Source organism: Bubalus bubalis, chromosome 11 (assembly GCF_019923935.1).
Source record: "Bubalus bubalis isolate 160015118507 breed Murrah chromosome 11, NDDB_SH_1, whole genome shotgun sequence".
Lineage (NCBI taxonomy): Eukaryota > Metazoa > Chordata > Mammalia > Artiodactyla > Bovidae > Bubalus > Bubalus bubalis.
In genome coordinates, this window is record NC_059167.1 from 87,024,214 (window position 1) to 87,039,527 (window position 15,314).

The 15,314-nt window shown below is 47.3% G+C and overlaps 1 protein-coding gene across 3 annotated transcripts in view; it reads right to left on the minus strand.

The window, feature by feature from the left end:
- NOX5 (NADPH oxidase 5) overlaps positions 1 to 7,815 on the minus strand; it is a 59,576-nt gene extending 51,761 nt beyond the window's left edge. Inside the window, exons 1-2 of one of the 3 annotated variants that reach the window (XM_025296256.3) lie at positions 7,214 to 7,813; positions 2,543 to 2,644 (exon numbers count right to left, since the gene is read on the minus strand). Coding sequence is in view for 2 of the 3 variants with exons in the window: in XM_025296252.3 (XP_025152037.3) it covers positions 7,214 to 7,236 (23 nt within the window). In the remaining variant the exon portion in view is untranslated. Of the gene's footprint in view, positions 1 to 2,542; positions 2,645 to 7,213 lie in introns of all 3 variants that reach the window. The other 2 variants (XM_025296252.3, XM_025296254.3) reach the window with 2 other exon arrangements.
- Between the last annotated feature and the right edge of the window lie 7,499 nt (positions 7,816 to 15,314).

Genomic DNA, 15,314 nt, shown 5'->3' on the forward strand with positions numbered 1-15,314 from the left:
CAGGGAAAAACAAATCTGACTCCACATTGGATGTCTCTTTCACTTTAACCTTTGTGTTGTATTGCTTTTGCTACTAAAGGGATGTTGCCTGTAGCTTAAAGTATACATAACTGCCCATCTCTAGGAACCCTGTGGGCTTCCTTAGTGGCTCAGTGGTTAAAAAAAAAAAAAATCTACCTGCTAATGCAGGAGACACAGGTTCAATCCCTGAATAGAGAAGATCCCATTGGAGAAGGAAATGGCTATCCACTCCAATGTTCCTGCCTGGGAAATCCCATAGAGAGAGGATCTTGGCAGGCTAGAGTCCATGGGGTCAGAGTCAGACACGACTTAGCCAGTAAACAACAACAAGGAACTCTGCCAAGGAATACCTGAGCGTTAAGCTAAAATACCTTTGCTTAGCTCACAGGAAACCCCCTGACCAGACCCACCTGTGAATGGCTGCAGGCAAGAAGCGACAACACATTCCCTCGGGAGTCTGGCCAGAAGCAGGAAATACATGCAACTTACCACCTTCTTTTTACTTTACCTCCTTACCTCCCCCTTTGTTCTATTTAAGGAAAAAACAAACAGCAAACAAACTAGCGTTCAAACCTGGGCAAGATGGTTCTTTGTGACCCTAGTCCACCATCTTCTTGTCTGCTGTCTTTCTGAATAAAACTCCTATTCTTGGGCCTAACAACTCATCTCTATTGATTGGCCTGTTGTGCAGTAAGCAGGACGAGCTTGGACTAACACCGGACTCACTCCTGTGACGTTATGTGGCTCCACTGAGACCCTGCAAGTACACATTCCAGTGGGTCCCACTGGATACATGCTCCTGATTCCCTTCCTTCTCCTTTCTGGAGGGGGCTGTTATTCAGAGAGGGTGGGGAAGGACCTAGAGGCTGGGTGAGAACCTCTTGTCCTCGGCTACCCCACTCTCTTCCCACCCCTGTCTACACCCTTAGCACAGGAAATGCCTTCACTGCTCCAGCCATCAGAAACTACACGCAACGAGGGCCAGCTGCTGCTACCACCACCATTCCAGCCCAAGACACAGAAGACATGTGTGAGACACTCTCCTGTTATAAAAGTGGGCAATGGTAGAAGGGTTGCTGTGGGGGACCTGGCTGTAGAAGACAAGCCACCTCCCTTCTCCCCACTCTGCTTCCACTTTTGAGTGTGGAGAAGTCTAAAGACATAAAGAACTTAGATCTGGATATAGCCTTGAAGGGGTTTCCCTGGTAGCTCAGGTAAAGAATGGTAAAGAATCTGTCTGGCAATGCTGGAGACCACAGTTTGATTCCTGGATTGAGAAGTTCCCCTGGAGAACTGAAGGGATACCCACTCCAGTATTCTTGGCCTTCCCTGATGACTCAGATGGTAAAGAATCCACCTGCAATGCGGGAGACCAGGGTTCCATCCCTGGTCTGGTTGGGAAGAGCCCCTGGAGGACGGCATGACAACCCATTCCAGTATTCTTGCCTGGAGAATCCCCACGGACAGAGGAGCCTGGTGGGCTACAGCCCATGGAGTTGCAAAGAGTCGGACACAACTGAGCGACTAAACATGGCACAGCACATAGGCTTGAAGTTGATTTGTTCCATGACTTTCGAACACTTAAAATTAATTTTTACTTACTTGGGTAAAATTTTAACCGACTCACCTCCCTAAAATTGTGTATGCAGATTTTTTCCTATGAAAGATCTAGTGTACCCTTTCTTTCGTTTAAAAGTTGTTCATTTCTTTATCTGGCTGCGTCGGAGCTTAGTTGCAGCACGTGGGATCTCCGCTGTGGTGCACAGATTCTCTAGTTGTGGCACATGGGCTTAGTTGCTCCATGGCATGTGGAGTCTTAATTCCCTGAGCAGGGATCAAACCCATGTGCCCTGCATTGCAAGGCACATTCTCAACCACTAGACCACCAAGGAAGTACCAACCTTTCTTTTCTAGATGGGGAAACAGAGTCCTTGGAGTGGATGTGGCCTCTTGACAGTCACTCAGGAGTTGGTGGAGATGGAACTAGAGTCCTAGTCCCCTAACGCAGACTCTTCCCACAAGGCTCCACGCTAAGGGGGTGATTACAAACCCTGAGGCTGGCCTCTGTATCTCAGACACAGGCAGGAAGAAGGCAGGGTGGAGCACATGTGGCCTCAGTGGAAAAGAATCCAGGCTGATCCAGGAACTTGGTAAATTTATGTCTTAATCCCATTTCCTAAGAATTGGTTCTTGGAACAAGATCAGTATTTATAACTCAAACTTTTATTGGAAGAAGTTAAAACATAATTTTTGCCTGTTGTTTTTGAGAGGCGCCAAGAACCATTAGGCTTTGGGAATCCCAGAGGGAGGAAATGTGGGCCTCAAACATCAGGCCTTGAAGGATGTCTGTCTCTGGTTCCCACTGTGAGTCGTGGCTTGAGACCTTTCACAGAGTAGACTTGCCTGGCCTTCCCTGCTTTCTCCACCTTGCCTTGCCTTTCTTTTCTTCCCTCCCTCTCCTTCCTTTAACCTTATCTAGTTTGCACCCACAGAAATCACAGCATGAATGACAAGGCCTTACTTTAGGGCAGCAGCCCCAGCCTGTCCCCAGGACACTGGTTCCACTAGAGAAGACGTGGAGTCTCTGGCAATTCAGGACACATCGGCGTAGTGAAGGCTCCATCTGGACAGAACATATCCTGGTCAGTTGACAAGAAGGCATTGCCTCTCTCCAGGCTTTGTGTTCACCCGAACCTACGCCTTTGATCCTTGACTTGAAGAGGGCTCAGGGCCATGGCAGCATGACATAGTTGGGAAAATCTCTGGACAGACTCAGGACCCTGGTTTTAGCAACATGGATGTGATAGCTCTCCTCCTTGTATCTCCACCTGGTGAATTCCTAGCCCACCTCAAGGGCCACCACAAATGTTCCCTCCCCAGCCCACTCCTCCCCAAGAGAAGAGCTTACTTAGTTCTCTCCTCCAGTTCTCATTGAACTTTACTTTTGTTCTGTCAACACACAATGTTGAATGGTACATTCTGGTGTGTGTGTGTGTGAGAGAGAGAGAGCTCTGTAATCAGATGTCATGTGTACATACACAAACAAATACCACTAACGGTATCACCTATGAAAAGCGAGACCTTTCTGTTATTGAAGGAGAAGAATTTCATGGGAATTTAATATACCACAATAATTTATTAACAAATTAACTTACGTCATCTATTGCTCTTACTGACTTACTGGGAAAGAACAACAACTATCTTGAAGCAGCCCACCCACTGGAAGTCAACTCAGTTTTCTTCCTATGGTCAGTAAGCATTCTCCAGTCCCTTAAGAAGCAATAAACAATTCTTCCTGTTTCTGGCTCTGAGAGGAAGTTGAGTGTGCTGGGAGGGAACCCTGGTGTGAGAATGGGCTGCCCTTCTACAACGTCTAGACAGGACTCTTATGTTTAGCTGGAGGCAGTTAAATCAGATTACCCTGGAGGGGAGGAGAACGGGTCTGGTGCTCTAAGACAGAGGTAAATGTGTTTTTAGGTGAAGAGCATTTGTCTTTAGAAAGAGTACACCACACAGCACAGATCTCACAATGTCTGCCTGAAATGACACAGCTGACTCATTCCCACGCTAGTGTTGATGGCGACATCCTTTAAACATCTGGGACCCAGGGTGATGTAGGAGGTGCTGTCGTCCCCGGGTGGGGATTCCAAGCTCCCTGCACACAGGGCCGGGAGGGCCAGGCCTGCATCTTGTGTCACCAGGAGCAACAGCTACCATGGCAACTAGAGGCTGCAAAACCCCCTTTTAAGAATGCAAAGTCCCTAGAGGGCCTTTTGTAAACCCAAGGGAGAGGAAAAAGCAAGGATATGACTATATAAGGATATGAAGGATATGACTATACAGGATACACTCTTCCTACTTAAGGAGGGTCCAAAATAATTCCATTTCCTTTCAATAAAAGCAAGCCATGCTTTTATTATGTAGTGAAAACTGCGAAAGCACAAGAGAACAGGCAAGGAGAGGAGCATCCCTCCCACCCCCTGCTGCCGCACTTCCCACAGGTGATGCTGTGAGTGCTGTCGGTGCTGTGCACATGACATCTGATTATACAGCTGCCACACACACACACACACGCGCGCCAGAATGTCATCTGCTCTGAAGATTGTTCTGCGTCAGCTCACTCAGTGCCACTTGTTCTTCTTAATGACTGAAATATCTGGTCCCCTTTCAATGGATTCAACCTGACTTAGACACCATCAGGAGTGTGACATGAATCGCAGCTGAGTGTCATGGTATAATTTCATCCCTATACTTATGTAGGTATTTAATATTCCATGCATTACCAAGATTTGTATCTGCATCTCTATCCCTCCTAAGAAGTGAGCCTACCAATAGCAAGGGCTGAGATGGAAAGTGGTTTAGCAGTGGCCCAGGAATGTGGGGGTGGGGGTGGGTAGGGACAACAATAAAGTGGACTCAGAGAGAGCTCCTTTGCAGTGATACAAAAGCTCTGTATCACGATTGTCATGATGGGCACAAATCTATACGTGTGATACACAGAACTACACATGCACACACACACACACACCCCTACATACACACCATGAACCCACACAGATGAACACGTACATGTGAACACTGTGTGGCTGTGCCTATGTCAGTTTCCTGGATTTAATATTACACTGTGGTTTCAGTCCAGATATTGCCACTGGGGAAAGCTGTGTGAAGGGCACGTGGGGCCTTTCTGTACCATATTTGCAACTTCCCGTGAATCTATAATTATTTTAAGGTGAAAAGCTAAAAGGCCGGGGTCTGTGACATCCTGGCATTCTAGTCCCAGGTTCTGGTACAAGCCCTGGCACAGAGAGGCACTGAAGGAGTGGACAGTCTCTCCTTTCTGGGCCTCTGTACAGTGAGGCTCCTAAACTAAATAATCTTCACATTTCCAGTCTCCATGTCCTGTTCTGTGCAGGCAGCATATAGTCCTGCCTTGGGATCAGTCAACAGAGCCTTTCTAAGCACTGACCCCCACACTCCCCCTGCTCTCCCTCTCACCCCACAGCCCCCTTGGGCAGAGACCCCATACATCTCCAGCAGAATGCAGAGTGGCTAAAACAGAAGGTGTAGCACTTCTTGAAAACTGATATTCCTGAATACCTCTGACATGAGCAGTGGAAGAATGTGTCAGATGTGTGTAGCTAAGCCTGCTTTGCTCTATCGGCTGAAAACACACAGCCAAGTAAAAGAATTGTGTGATAATTCAGTCTAGGCTCTCAGGCTCACCTTCCTCCAAATGAGGTTGCCTTTCCACCACCTCTATCAACCGAGCTGGACTTGCTGGGATTTAAAGCAGACGCCGGCATGTCGTGGACAGTGTTGGTGCTGCACTCTGACCACTTGGCATCATTCCTGGGTCCCTGCCCTCCTCCCATGGTAGACCCTCACCTCTCCTGGGGGAAACTGCCCTCGGGAGCTGGAGTGGCCCCACGCTAAAGTGAAGAATTCAGGGCATTCCTGGAAGTAGGTGTCCTCCTCCTCTTCTCCCAGTGGGTGGTAGGCGGCAGCATGAGAGCCCAGCCCAGCCTAGGACATCTGAAGTGTTCTTCACACTCCAAGCTACCCTGTCGGATTGGCAGAAGCTGCCCTTATAGGCCTTTGTCTGAGGGTCCCCAGGCTTTGTCCTGCTTCCCCATCCCCTTACCTGTGTCCCCTGGGAACTTAATACAAATTCATGCCTCACTATCTGCTTTGGGACAACCCATCTGAGCAATGCCATCCCTCAACAGTCTAGCCATTGAGACCTGTCTCAGTGCCGCTCCTAAAGGAAGAGAGGTTGTCCCTCCCAGGCTGAAGTTTGGTGAGGAAAAGATGGTTAGAGGAGCTGAAAACAAGGCCTAAGAAGGAAGAAGTAGTAGTTATTCTATCAAAGCTGACATCAACTGCAAATTTAACTTGCTATTGACAAACTATGACCCAGTAAGAGATCTGGAACCTTCTAGAAGACCTAGGAAGAGGAACCACAGTTTGCCCCTCTTCATGAAGCTGGCTTGTTGACCTTTGCCCCCCGTTCTCCGTTTTATCTTCCACTTCCCTCCGTCACCCCCCAGCTCTAGGCACCAGGGCTGTCTTCAGACTCCATGATTTAAAAAGTGCTATTAAGGCAAGAGTACATACAATAAACTACAAATGTTTCAAATGGGCAATTTGATATGTTTTGACCTACATATAGATCCATGAAACTGTTGCCACAGTGAAGACAGTGAACATATCCATCACCCCTCAAAGTGCCCACTGATGGTGATTCTTAAATCAGTGTCAGGAAGACACAGCAATGTGGGAGTAGCCACAGTGAGTGTGCGGGGACACGGGCCCCAGGTGGCATCCTGATCACACTGTTCCTGAGGGTGAATTTGCTGTGTTCAAGCCACCAATTTCCTTTTGGTGTGTGATGATTCTTATACCAGTTTTCTAACTTCTCTATTGATTCTGTTAATAGTCTTCTGATCAGTGTCACTTAAGTTACCCAGAGCTGGTATCTGTTGCTCATAACCTAAAACCTCCTTGATTGACAGATGGTGGGGGTAGAGGGTGATTGTAAACAGATCACTGGACGGGAGTTCTAGTCAGGGGCTGCCCTAGGGCCCTTCAAATCCATCAAGACAGGATGCTCCAGGAGGTTGCCTCCCACCTAGTACCCAGCTCCTCTATGGGCCCTTTAAAGCTCTCAAGAGGGGCCACTTAGGACCAGAACCAGATACACAGCTCGGTTCTCCCAACTGACCTCTGCTGTCACATGGGAGCTTCTGGGGACAACATACTACCCTGCCCCTGCCTGCTAATGTAATATTAAGACAGCTACTCAATGATGATTGAGGCAGATCAGAGGGGAAGTTGGGAGTACAGCCTTTCAGATTGGCATGCCTGATTTCTTAATCCTGGCTCTGTTATTTTAATTGTATGTACTCAGGCCTCCATTTCCTCATCTGCAAAATATAATAAAACCCACCTCAACTGCCTGGAGAATTCCATGGACAGAGGAACCCAGTCCATGTGGTCGCAGAGTCAGACACGTCTGAGCGACTAACTCACACACACACACAGACTGTGCTGAGGTTTAATGAGATGATCCATGCACAGTGAGTGTTTGGATGTGTGCCTGATTGTAACGAAAGTACCTGTTGCTTTGGCAGGTAGGGTAAGACATGCAGAAACAGAAACAACTTTCACAAGGGAAGAAGCATGTTATACTCACAGATCCCTAGAAACAGGAGGCATGGAAACCTTGCAGGTCTACACGGGGAAATACCACGGCCCAGTCAGAAGGCAGAGACGGCAGAGGAAACTGGGTAAGTGTCGGGGTCCAGCCCCAGCAGGATCCAAAGGTACCCTCAGGATGGACGGCGTCAGCAAATGAATGACACGGGGAGGCCAAGCTTCGGTGAGCGAGGCCCGCAACTTTATTTTCAAAAGGAGCTTTTATACCCTGACTTGTACATAGAGGGAGATGAAAGATGCAAGGTCATGCAGAGTCAGCCCAAACACTCCAGCAGTTTTGCCCTTATTGAAACCAGGATTTTTTTCTGTATGCCTTTCCATAAACAAGGGTCTTATGTTACATACATTATCTTCTGGCCTGGAGGCCTGTTGACATTTTATGACCCTTTTTTGATAAAGGTTGATAAACCAGGAAACTTGTTTTCTCTTGAAATGTTTTTTCACTTCAAGTGAACACACAAGTGTTCCCTGAAGTGTTTTTTTCTTTATATTTCTAATCTGTGTCAACCTCAGAAAGTACTAAACAGATTGACATTCTCACGGAGTGAAGATGCAGTGGGTCACAACAAAGAAAGAACTTATTAGCTAAAAGGTCTGATGTGGTTAATACCAAGGCTACTACTTGTTTTTCTTACATTCCAACTACATTTCTTACATTCCAACTACATTGTGCACCTGGGAGTGCATTAGTTAGATAAGGGATATGGGAACCTGGCAGCAAGCATTGGCCCAACAATGAAGCCCTTAACCAGTACTAGTCTAATAATTTTTCACCCCTTAAAGGCCTCTATTCCCATGAAGACTTTTAAAATGTTTAGGCTTCCTGTGCCTTTCATGGTTGGGAAGTTGTGAACAATCATGTGCGTTAGTTGTAAGAGTAAGGAAAAACCTGTCAAGCAAGCTAGAATGCCAACAGAGGGGTTAGAATAAAAATATTCCTTTCATGCCCAGGAGACTTATCAACTTAGAGCCCTAAGTTGATTTTCTCCAGAAAAAGGTGGTTGGGGATAGCTCCCTGCTAATATCAGAAGAGTGGTTGAAGGACATAATATAGTCCTTCAACTATATTGAAGGACATAATATAGTCCTACTGTTTACATAATATAGTAAACAGTAGACAGACAGATTTTGGTTTTGGGGTAGATGTTTGAACAGGTCCAGGAAATCCCTTGAGTCCTGATCTGCCTTTACCTGTCAGGTCTTCTCCACATGACCTTTGTCATGGGTGGGATCTCCCGTGGTGGCTCCCGACAGGTAAGAGCCTTTATTGCAGCTTCCACGGGAAAGATGGGTAAGGGAGGGTATGCAGGCTTAGGACTGGTTTTTAAAATAATTCTAGTGGGCTCTGGGGCGCAGGGGCTATCCTGAGCTGTCTGGTACCTGACCCTGGAATGATTAGGGCAGGAGAATAGAGGCAGCAATCCCTCAGGCACCAAAGGGCAACATGAGGACATCTGTGAGGCCAGGGAGGCTGTTAGCACTGAAAGTCATCGCCCAAGAGTCTCAGCTTTCTCTGAGGATCTGGAAACACAGCGGGGGCCACGGTCTAGATACAGAAGCAGCACAAGTCAAAGGACCGGCAAGGATGTGTAAGAGGGAAAAAGAAGCTGGCTGTGTGTGTGCATATGTGTGTGTGTGTGTACATATGCCTCTGTGTGTTGAGAGGTGGTAGGTGGGCAGGTAGCTTTGGAAGCAGTTGAATTATATTGTCAAGAACACATTTTTAAATCCTTCCCCTGCTGTATCTGCCTGAAGAAAATGTCTGATTTATACATTCTGCAGGACCTCACACATGGGCATTGTTGGTCAACAGCAAACTTACCTGATAATGATCTGCATCATTGTTTCCTGGGGTTTCTCTTGTCTTGATGGAGGCTTGCCACCTTAACTAAAATAGATGTGCTCTTTCTCTGTTCCTCCTGTGTGTGAGCCTCACTTCCCCACATCATCAAGCAGGCTGCTGAGGGCCAACATGGGCTTGCCTGGACCTGTCTTTTATCACCATTCATGGGGACTGGGACAGAGCTTTCAGGCTCAGGTAAAACCACTGCTTACATCCTCATCAACTGAGCAAAATCAGTGAAGGGGTCTTGAAACCAAATAAGAAGTGAGAAGTGAAATATTTCCTGCATATCAGTAAACAAGAATACTACAGTCATTGGTGATTCCAGTCCTCCACCATGAGCTGGTGAGCCCTGAGAAAAATCAGGATGTGAGAACACAGGATCCTGGCCCCAGATAGCTGAAAAATCAAAGGAACAGTTTCAGTGAGCCCAGACTCTTGCATCTTCCCACACATTTGAAAAGTGCTAAATTCCTTAACTTGGGATATCTAGTTTTCTTTAATTAACAGTAATCTTTTGATGTTTTGACTACTTGCCCTTTGTTGTAAAACTCCTTTATATCCTGACTCCTTCCCTCACCTCCTTGGAGCAGCTTCTCAGATCTATCTGAAACACTGTCTCTCCGGGTACAGTCATCATTTTGCCCCAGATAAAACTTAATTCACAGCTCTCATGTTCTGTATTTTTTTTAATTTAACAGAAGTGAAGGACCCCCTTTTGGCCTCTTGAGGCTGAACTGTCCCGGCTATAAGGAGACCGGGACTTTCTCAGTTTAGCACTGAACGCTTTGTGCCCTGCAAAACCCCTGGCCCCAAGCAACCTGGGTCAGTTGGTCCCCTTACCTGGACACGGGTGGTGCTTGCCCTCCAACCTTCTGCACAGGGCTTCTGAGAGTGACTGGTGGGGAGCAGAACCTCCTGTGGGGCCTGCTGGGACTGTACCAGGTGTCCCAGGCACAAGGCCTACTCACAGCACCCCGTCTGTTAGCTCTTGGTTCCAACAGCAGGTTTGATTTCTCAGAAGTCTGGGTTAGATCCCACCAGCTGGAGAGACTGAAAGGGCCACCAAGAGACCAGAAGATCATCCAGGTGGAATGACATGATGTCAGTAAGGAAACAAACTGAACGAGGTTCTGTTGAAAGGTGAGATCTTGGCTTGAGACAAGCAATGTGACAGCATGCTCCAGGAGACAGGAGGCTTGTACACGTGTGATAAAGGAAGACAGGAACAGACTCCCTCCTCCCAACGGCTAGGGGCTCATCAGATAGCTGCATGCTCAGGCAGTGGTCCATGAGCCAAGACTGCCAAATAACACTTATCAGCAGACACAGGGCACTGCTAAAGTAAGATGGGAATGCTGGAAAGACTCTGGTTCCTGTAGAAAAATGAAAACGTCAGTTAAGAATTTGAAAGCAAGGGGACAAGGATAAGGAAGATGGGTCTGAAAGGGATTCAGAAGCAAGTGAGGAAAGCCCAGCCTGGTTTGATCTAAGCAAGCAGAGGAGCAGGAAGAGAGAACAATGAGAAGGTAAGGCCCCAAGTCTTGGAGAGGGACGTCCCCACCAAGGCGAGGGGCGACTCACCAAGAACCAGACGCCCACCTGATTGAAGCATAGCCCCAGTATAAAACTTTACAGTTAGCAAAAACCTCCACTAGCATGTGGTTATTTGATCTGATCTTCACAGTGACCCTGTGATGCATCAAAGCAGTGGTCACCCCACTTTATGGGATCAAGAGATGTACTCCCATAGCAGCAGCAATGAGCCTTCTGAGACAGACAGATGAGACAGATGAGGTAGAGAGATCACCGGTCACCTTGGCCACCAGCATGTCAGCTCACATCTTACATTACACTGTGATGACGGCTGGTCCCAACTGCCCAGATTTTCCATCCTCTTCTGCAAGTCTCAAAAATCCACCCTGTGCTGTCCTTATCCCTAAAGTAAAAACGTAATCACTTGAAGCATGCATAGCTCGGGTTTGTAGAAGAATAGGGAATAGTTGGAAGAAAATGGAAAGCAAGAGGCTCACTTCAGCCAAAAAAATCAATAAGGGTCTGGAAGCCAAGCAGAGGACATGCTCTCGGCCTTCATGTCAACAGATATCTACGGATTAACTGGAAGCTGACTATGAGACAGATCCTGTTCAGACACAGAAATGAGTGAGACACATGTCATAACTGTGAGAATCTTCCTGTTCAGAGGGGAGGCAGACCCAAAACGGATGAAGAGCAATAATCGTGGCTAAGATGGTACCTATTGTCTGCTGAGTGTGAACCCACACTGGCTCAATGCTTGGTGTCGTCTACTTACCTGCCTCTGCAACCTGGTGGGATAGCAGTGTGAGCAGATCAAACTGTGCATGTGAGACGCTGGGCCTGGACAACAGTGAGCAGATGATAAATGCTAGCTGTGGTTTAAAATAACTAACGCCCCTGTTTTAGAAGAGAGAGAAATGAGGCTTAAAGGGGTTAAAGTGATAGGCCCAGGATCCCACACTCTGTGTTGTTTGATTCCTTAATCTTGACCATTGATCCCAGTAGTTCCTTTTTGAAAACTTTTTATTTTATATTGGAATATAGTTATTAACAGTGTGTTAGTTTCAGGCGGACAGCAAAGTGATTCAGTTAGGCATATACATGTATCTATTCTTTTTCCAATTCTTTCCCCATTTAGGTTGTTACCTGATACTGAGCAGAGACCTGCTACAGTAGGTCCCTGTTGGTTACCTATTTTTAAATATAGCAGTCCTGATATCAGTGATTCTTAAGTTTGCTTGTTAAAAACACAGCTTCTGGGGCCCTCCTGTTGGAGGTTTAGATTTTGTCAGGTTGATGGTGGCAGGGAGGTCATGATGACAAGAAGGAAGTATAACTGGTGTTTAAGAGCCAGAGCTTTGGTCTGAGAACAAACTCCGCTCCTTACTAGCCTTGTGACCTTGCTTAATCTCACCAAGACTCAGTTTCTTGGTCTGTAAAATGGGGTCTGTAATACAGGAGTCTGTAATGTTACTCATTATGCTAATGTACATTCAAGGCACTTTAATAAAATGGTTGAGAGCATAAACTCCAGAGTCAAACTGCTCAAATTCAAATCTGGCTTCACCACTTGCCATTGCTGTTGTTTATTCACTAAGTTGTGTCTGATTCTTCTGCAACATCATGGACTATAGCCCACCAGGCTCCTCTGTCCATGGGATTTCCCAGGCAAGAATACTGGAGTGGGTTGCCATTTCCTTCTCCAGGGGATCTTTCCAACCCAAGGATTGAACCCACATCTCCTGCACTGGCAGGCAGATTCTTTACCACTGAGCCACCTTGTGCTTTTCTGTGCCTCAGTTTCTCATCTATGAGATGAGAGTGATATTATCATCTCCTTCAAGGGGCTGTTCAGTTTTAAAGCATTCATACTTGTAAAGTTTAGAACAGGGCCAGGTGAGAAGGAAGAACTCAACCAGTGTAAGCTGCTGCTATCATTAATATTGTTTTCACCATCATCACCATCCTGGCAAGAGGAAAGAGACTTTAATTAAGGCAGTGGTAGTAGGACTAGATAAGAAAGATCATGGGCACAGAAGATCATGGGCTTATCAAAAGATGAGCTTCAAGGAACAGCAAGAATAAGAAAAGGAGAATGTGCTGACCTTCATTCCCAAACTGGTGGTGGGGCAGTGGGTGGACTTGGGGCAGTCCTGGTCATGCCACTGGCTTGCAGGGTGATCCTGAGCAAGGCCTCCCCTCTCATGATGTCTTGTCTTATGAGGGCCTGCAGTCCTGCAGTCAGCCTAGCTTGTAGATCTCCTCCAATTTTAACACATTGAGAGTCTAGGAGATTTCATGCTGATGTTTTTTAAAAACAACCTTGTGGGCTGGTGGGTTAGGGTATCCTCGTATGTTCCCAAGTTGTCATATTTTAGGCCTTCTGAAGGTTGCGTTGATTTTCAGCACTACATGGGCACAGATCTATGAAGCTTGGCCAGAGAAAGCTGTTTTGTGCCCGAAAGTGAAGCCCAGAGGCTACTGGTTGACACATCCCCCACGTCCCATCTAGGTGACCCAGACCAGAAAGCTCATCTGACAACCCCTGCCTTCTTTAAGAAACACCAGAGACCTCTGGGGAAGTATGTAAGAAATATGGCCCTATCCTCATCTCCTGCCACCTACATGGGGATAAAGTACTGAGGATTGAGGAATCCCAGTCAATGGGAACTGGCCACCCAAGGTTAGTTGCCTGCTCAGCTCACTCCTGCAGAGTAAGGATGGGAGGAACCCCAACCCACTCTAGCAGAGACAAACCCAAGAGCCTGCCTCCAGACTCCTAGCCATTCCTTCAAAGCAAGAGCAGAGATGTCCATAGCAGCCATGATAGTTGGCAATGACCTCTTCCTTTCCCCCTGAGTGGGTTAATTTAGTATTAGATTTCCAAAGTGAAGTGAAGTCGCTCAGCCGTGTTCGACACTTTGCGACCCCATGGACACCAGGCTTCTCCGTCCATGGGATTTTCTAGGCAAGAGTACTGGAATGGGTTGCCATTTCCTTCTCCAGGGAATCTTCCTGACCCGGGGATCGAATCCAGGTCTTTCGCATTGTAGACAGACGCTTTACCTTCTGAGCCACCAGGGAAGTCCAGCTGACGTTGAAATGGTGAAGTCTCTCACTCCTGCTAAAGTTAGTGATACAAATGGGAGACCAAGCCCTCCCCAAGACCCATGGGACGTGCTCCACAGAGGAGGAGTCTTTCCACAGTGGCAGAGGTACTCTGCCTAAAAGAATTATATATATAATATAAAAAAAATACCTGTTCTTCTCAAGTGCACAGAGAACACTCACTAAATTAGACAATAGATCAGTTCACGAAAAAGTCTCAGTAAATTTTAAAAGAGTGAGATCATTCAAAGTATTATCTCCAAACATAATAGAAAAAAAAATCAATAACAGAAGTAAAACTGGAAAATTTACAGGTATGAGGAAATTAATACTATGCACTTTCAAACAACCAATGGATCAAAGAAGAAATTATGAGGGAAATTAAAAATACTTAGAGACAAATAAAAATGAAAACATAATATACAAAAATGGAAACAAGATGGCGGAGGAGTAGGTGGGCGTGGAGTACATCTCTCCCCACGGATACACCAGGAATACACCTTCAGACACAGAAGCGCATGTACAACACCAGCTGAGAGCGAACAGGAGTACCTGACCAGTGGAAAGAATATATAGACCCACGCAAAACTCGGTAGGATGAAGGAACTAGGGGGAAAAACAGGAGTGTTAGTAGGACTGGATGTGCCCTCAGCAGGTGGGGGAACTGAAGCAGGGGTCCGATCCCCACATGGGGCAATTGAGCCAGAGGAGAAACATTTAAGGCTGAGAGGGAAACAGCTGATCTGTGGCAGCCTAAATGGAATGAGAATCAGACAGTCCTTGCCGCAGTCATTCACACCCTGGACAGGGACACAGGTCCCCTGGAAGGTGCAGCAGCTGGGAGCTGGAGTTTAGGGATTGTGGCGCAATCCCAAGGCAAGCGCTGCTCTTGACTGAGGAGAGACGGATTGAGGGGGTATGAGGGAGGAGACTGCAGTGGGATATGCCTGTGGAAGAAAGCCAGGCAGCCATGAAGCAAGGCGATACCGCTGACTCACAGGTAGCAGTGGAGCCATGACCGCAGCCTCTCTCTCCCCACACGCCACCACTGGCAGCTGAACAACAGAGAGGCTGGGCCACCAAACGCCCGACGTCCTGAACTACAGAGTAGGACCCCAGCCAGGGGGCCCCTCTATGTGCCTGACTCCAAACAACAGAGAAGGATCCCAGGCAAGGGCGCCTTCTAAGTGCCTGAATGAGCAGAGCTACGGAGAAAGACTGGCCAAAGAGGCCTCTGATCACCAGCTACAAGAGGCTAAAAAAAAAAAAGACTGATAGGGCCACAACTGCTGGGGCAGAGGCAACTGTGTCCCTGCACAGTTGGCGCTGCCAGGGTCCCCACAAGCCAAGCAGCTGCACCACCTTCATGCTCAACCCTCATGGGGCAGAGCTGCCACAGGCATAAAAGTCTTGCATCTATGCGTGCAGGGTCACTTGGGTCATGTCCGACTCTTTGCAATCCTGTGGACTGTGGCCTGCCAGGTTTCTCTGTCAGGGGGGTTCTCCAGGCAAGAATACTGGAGTGTAATGGCCAATACTGGGTGCCATACCCTTCTAGAGCACTGTATTTCCTGCTGCCCTAGCCACC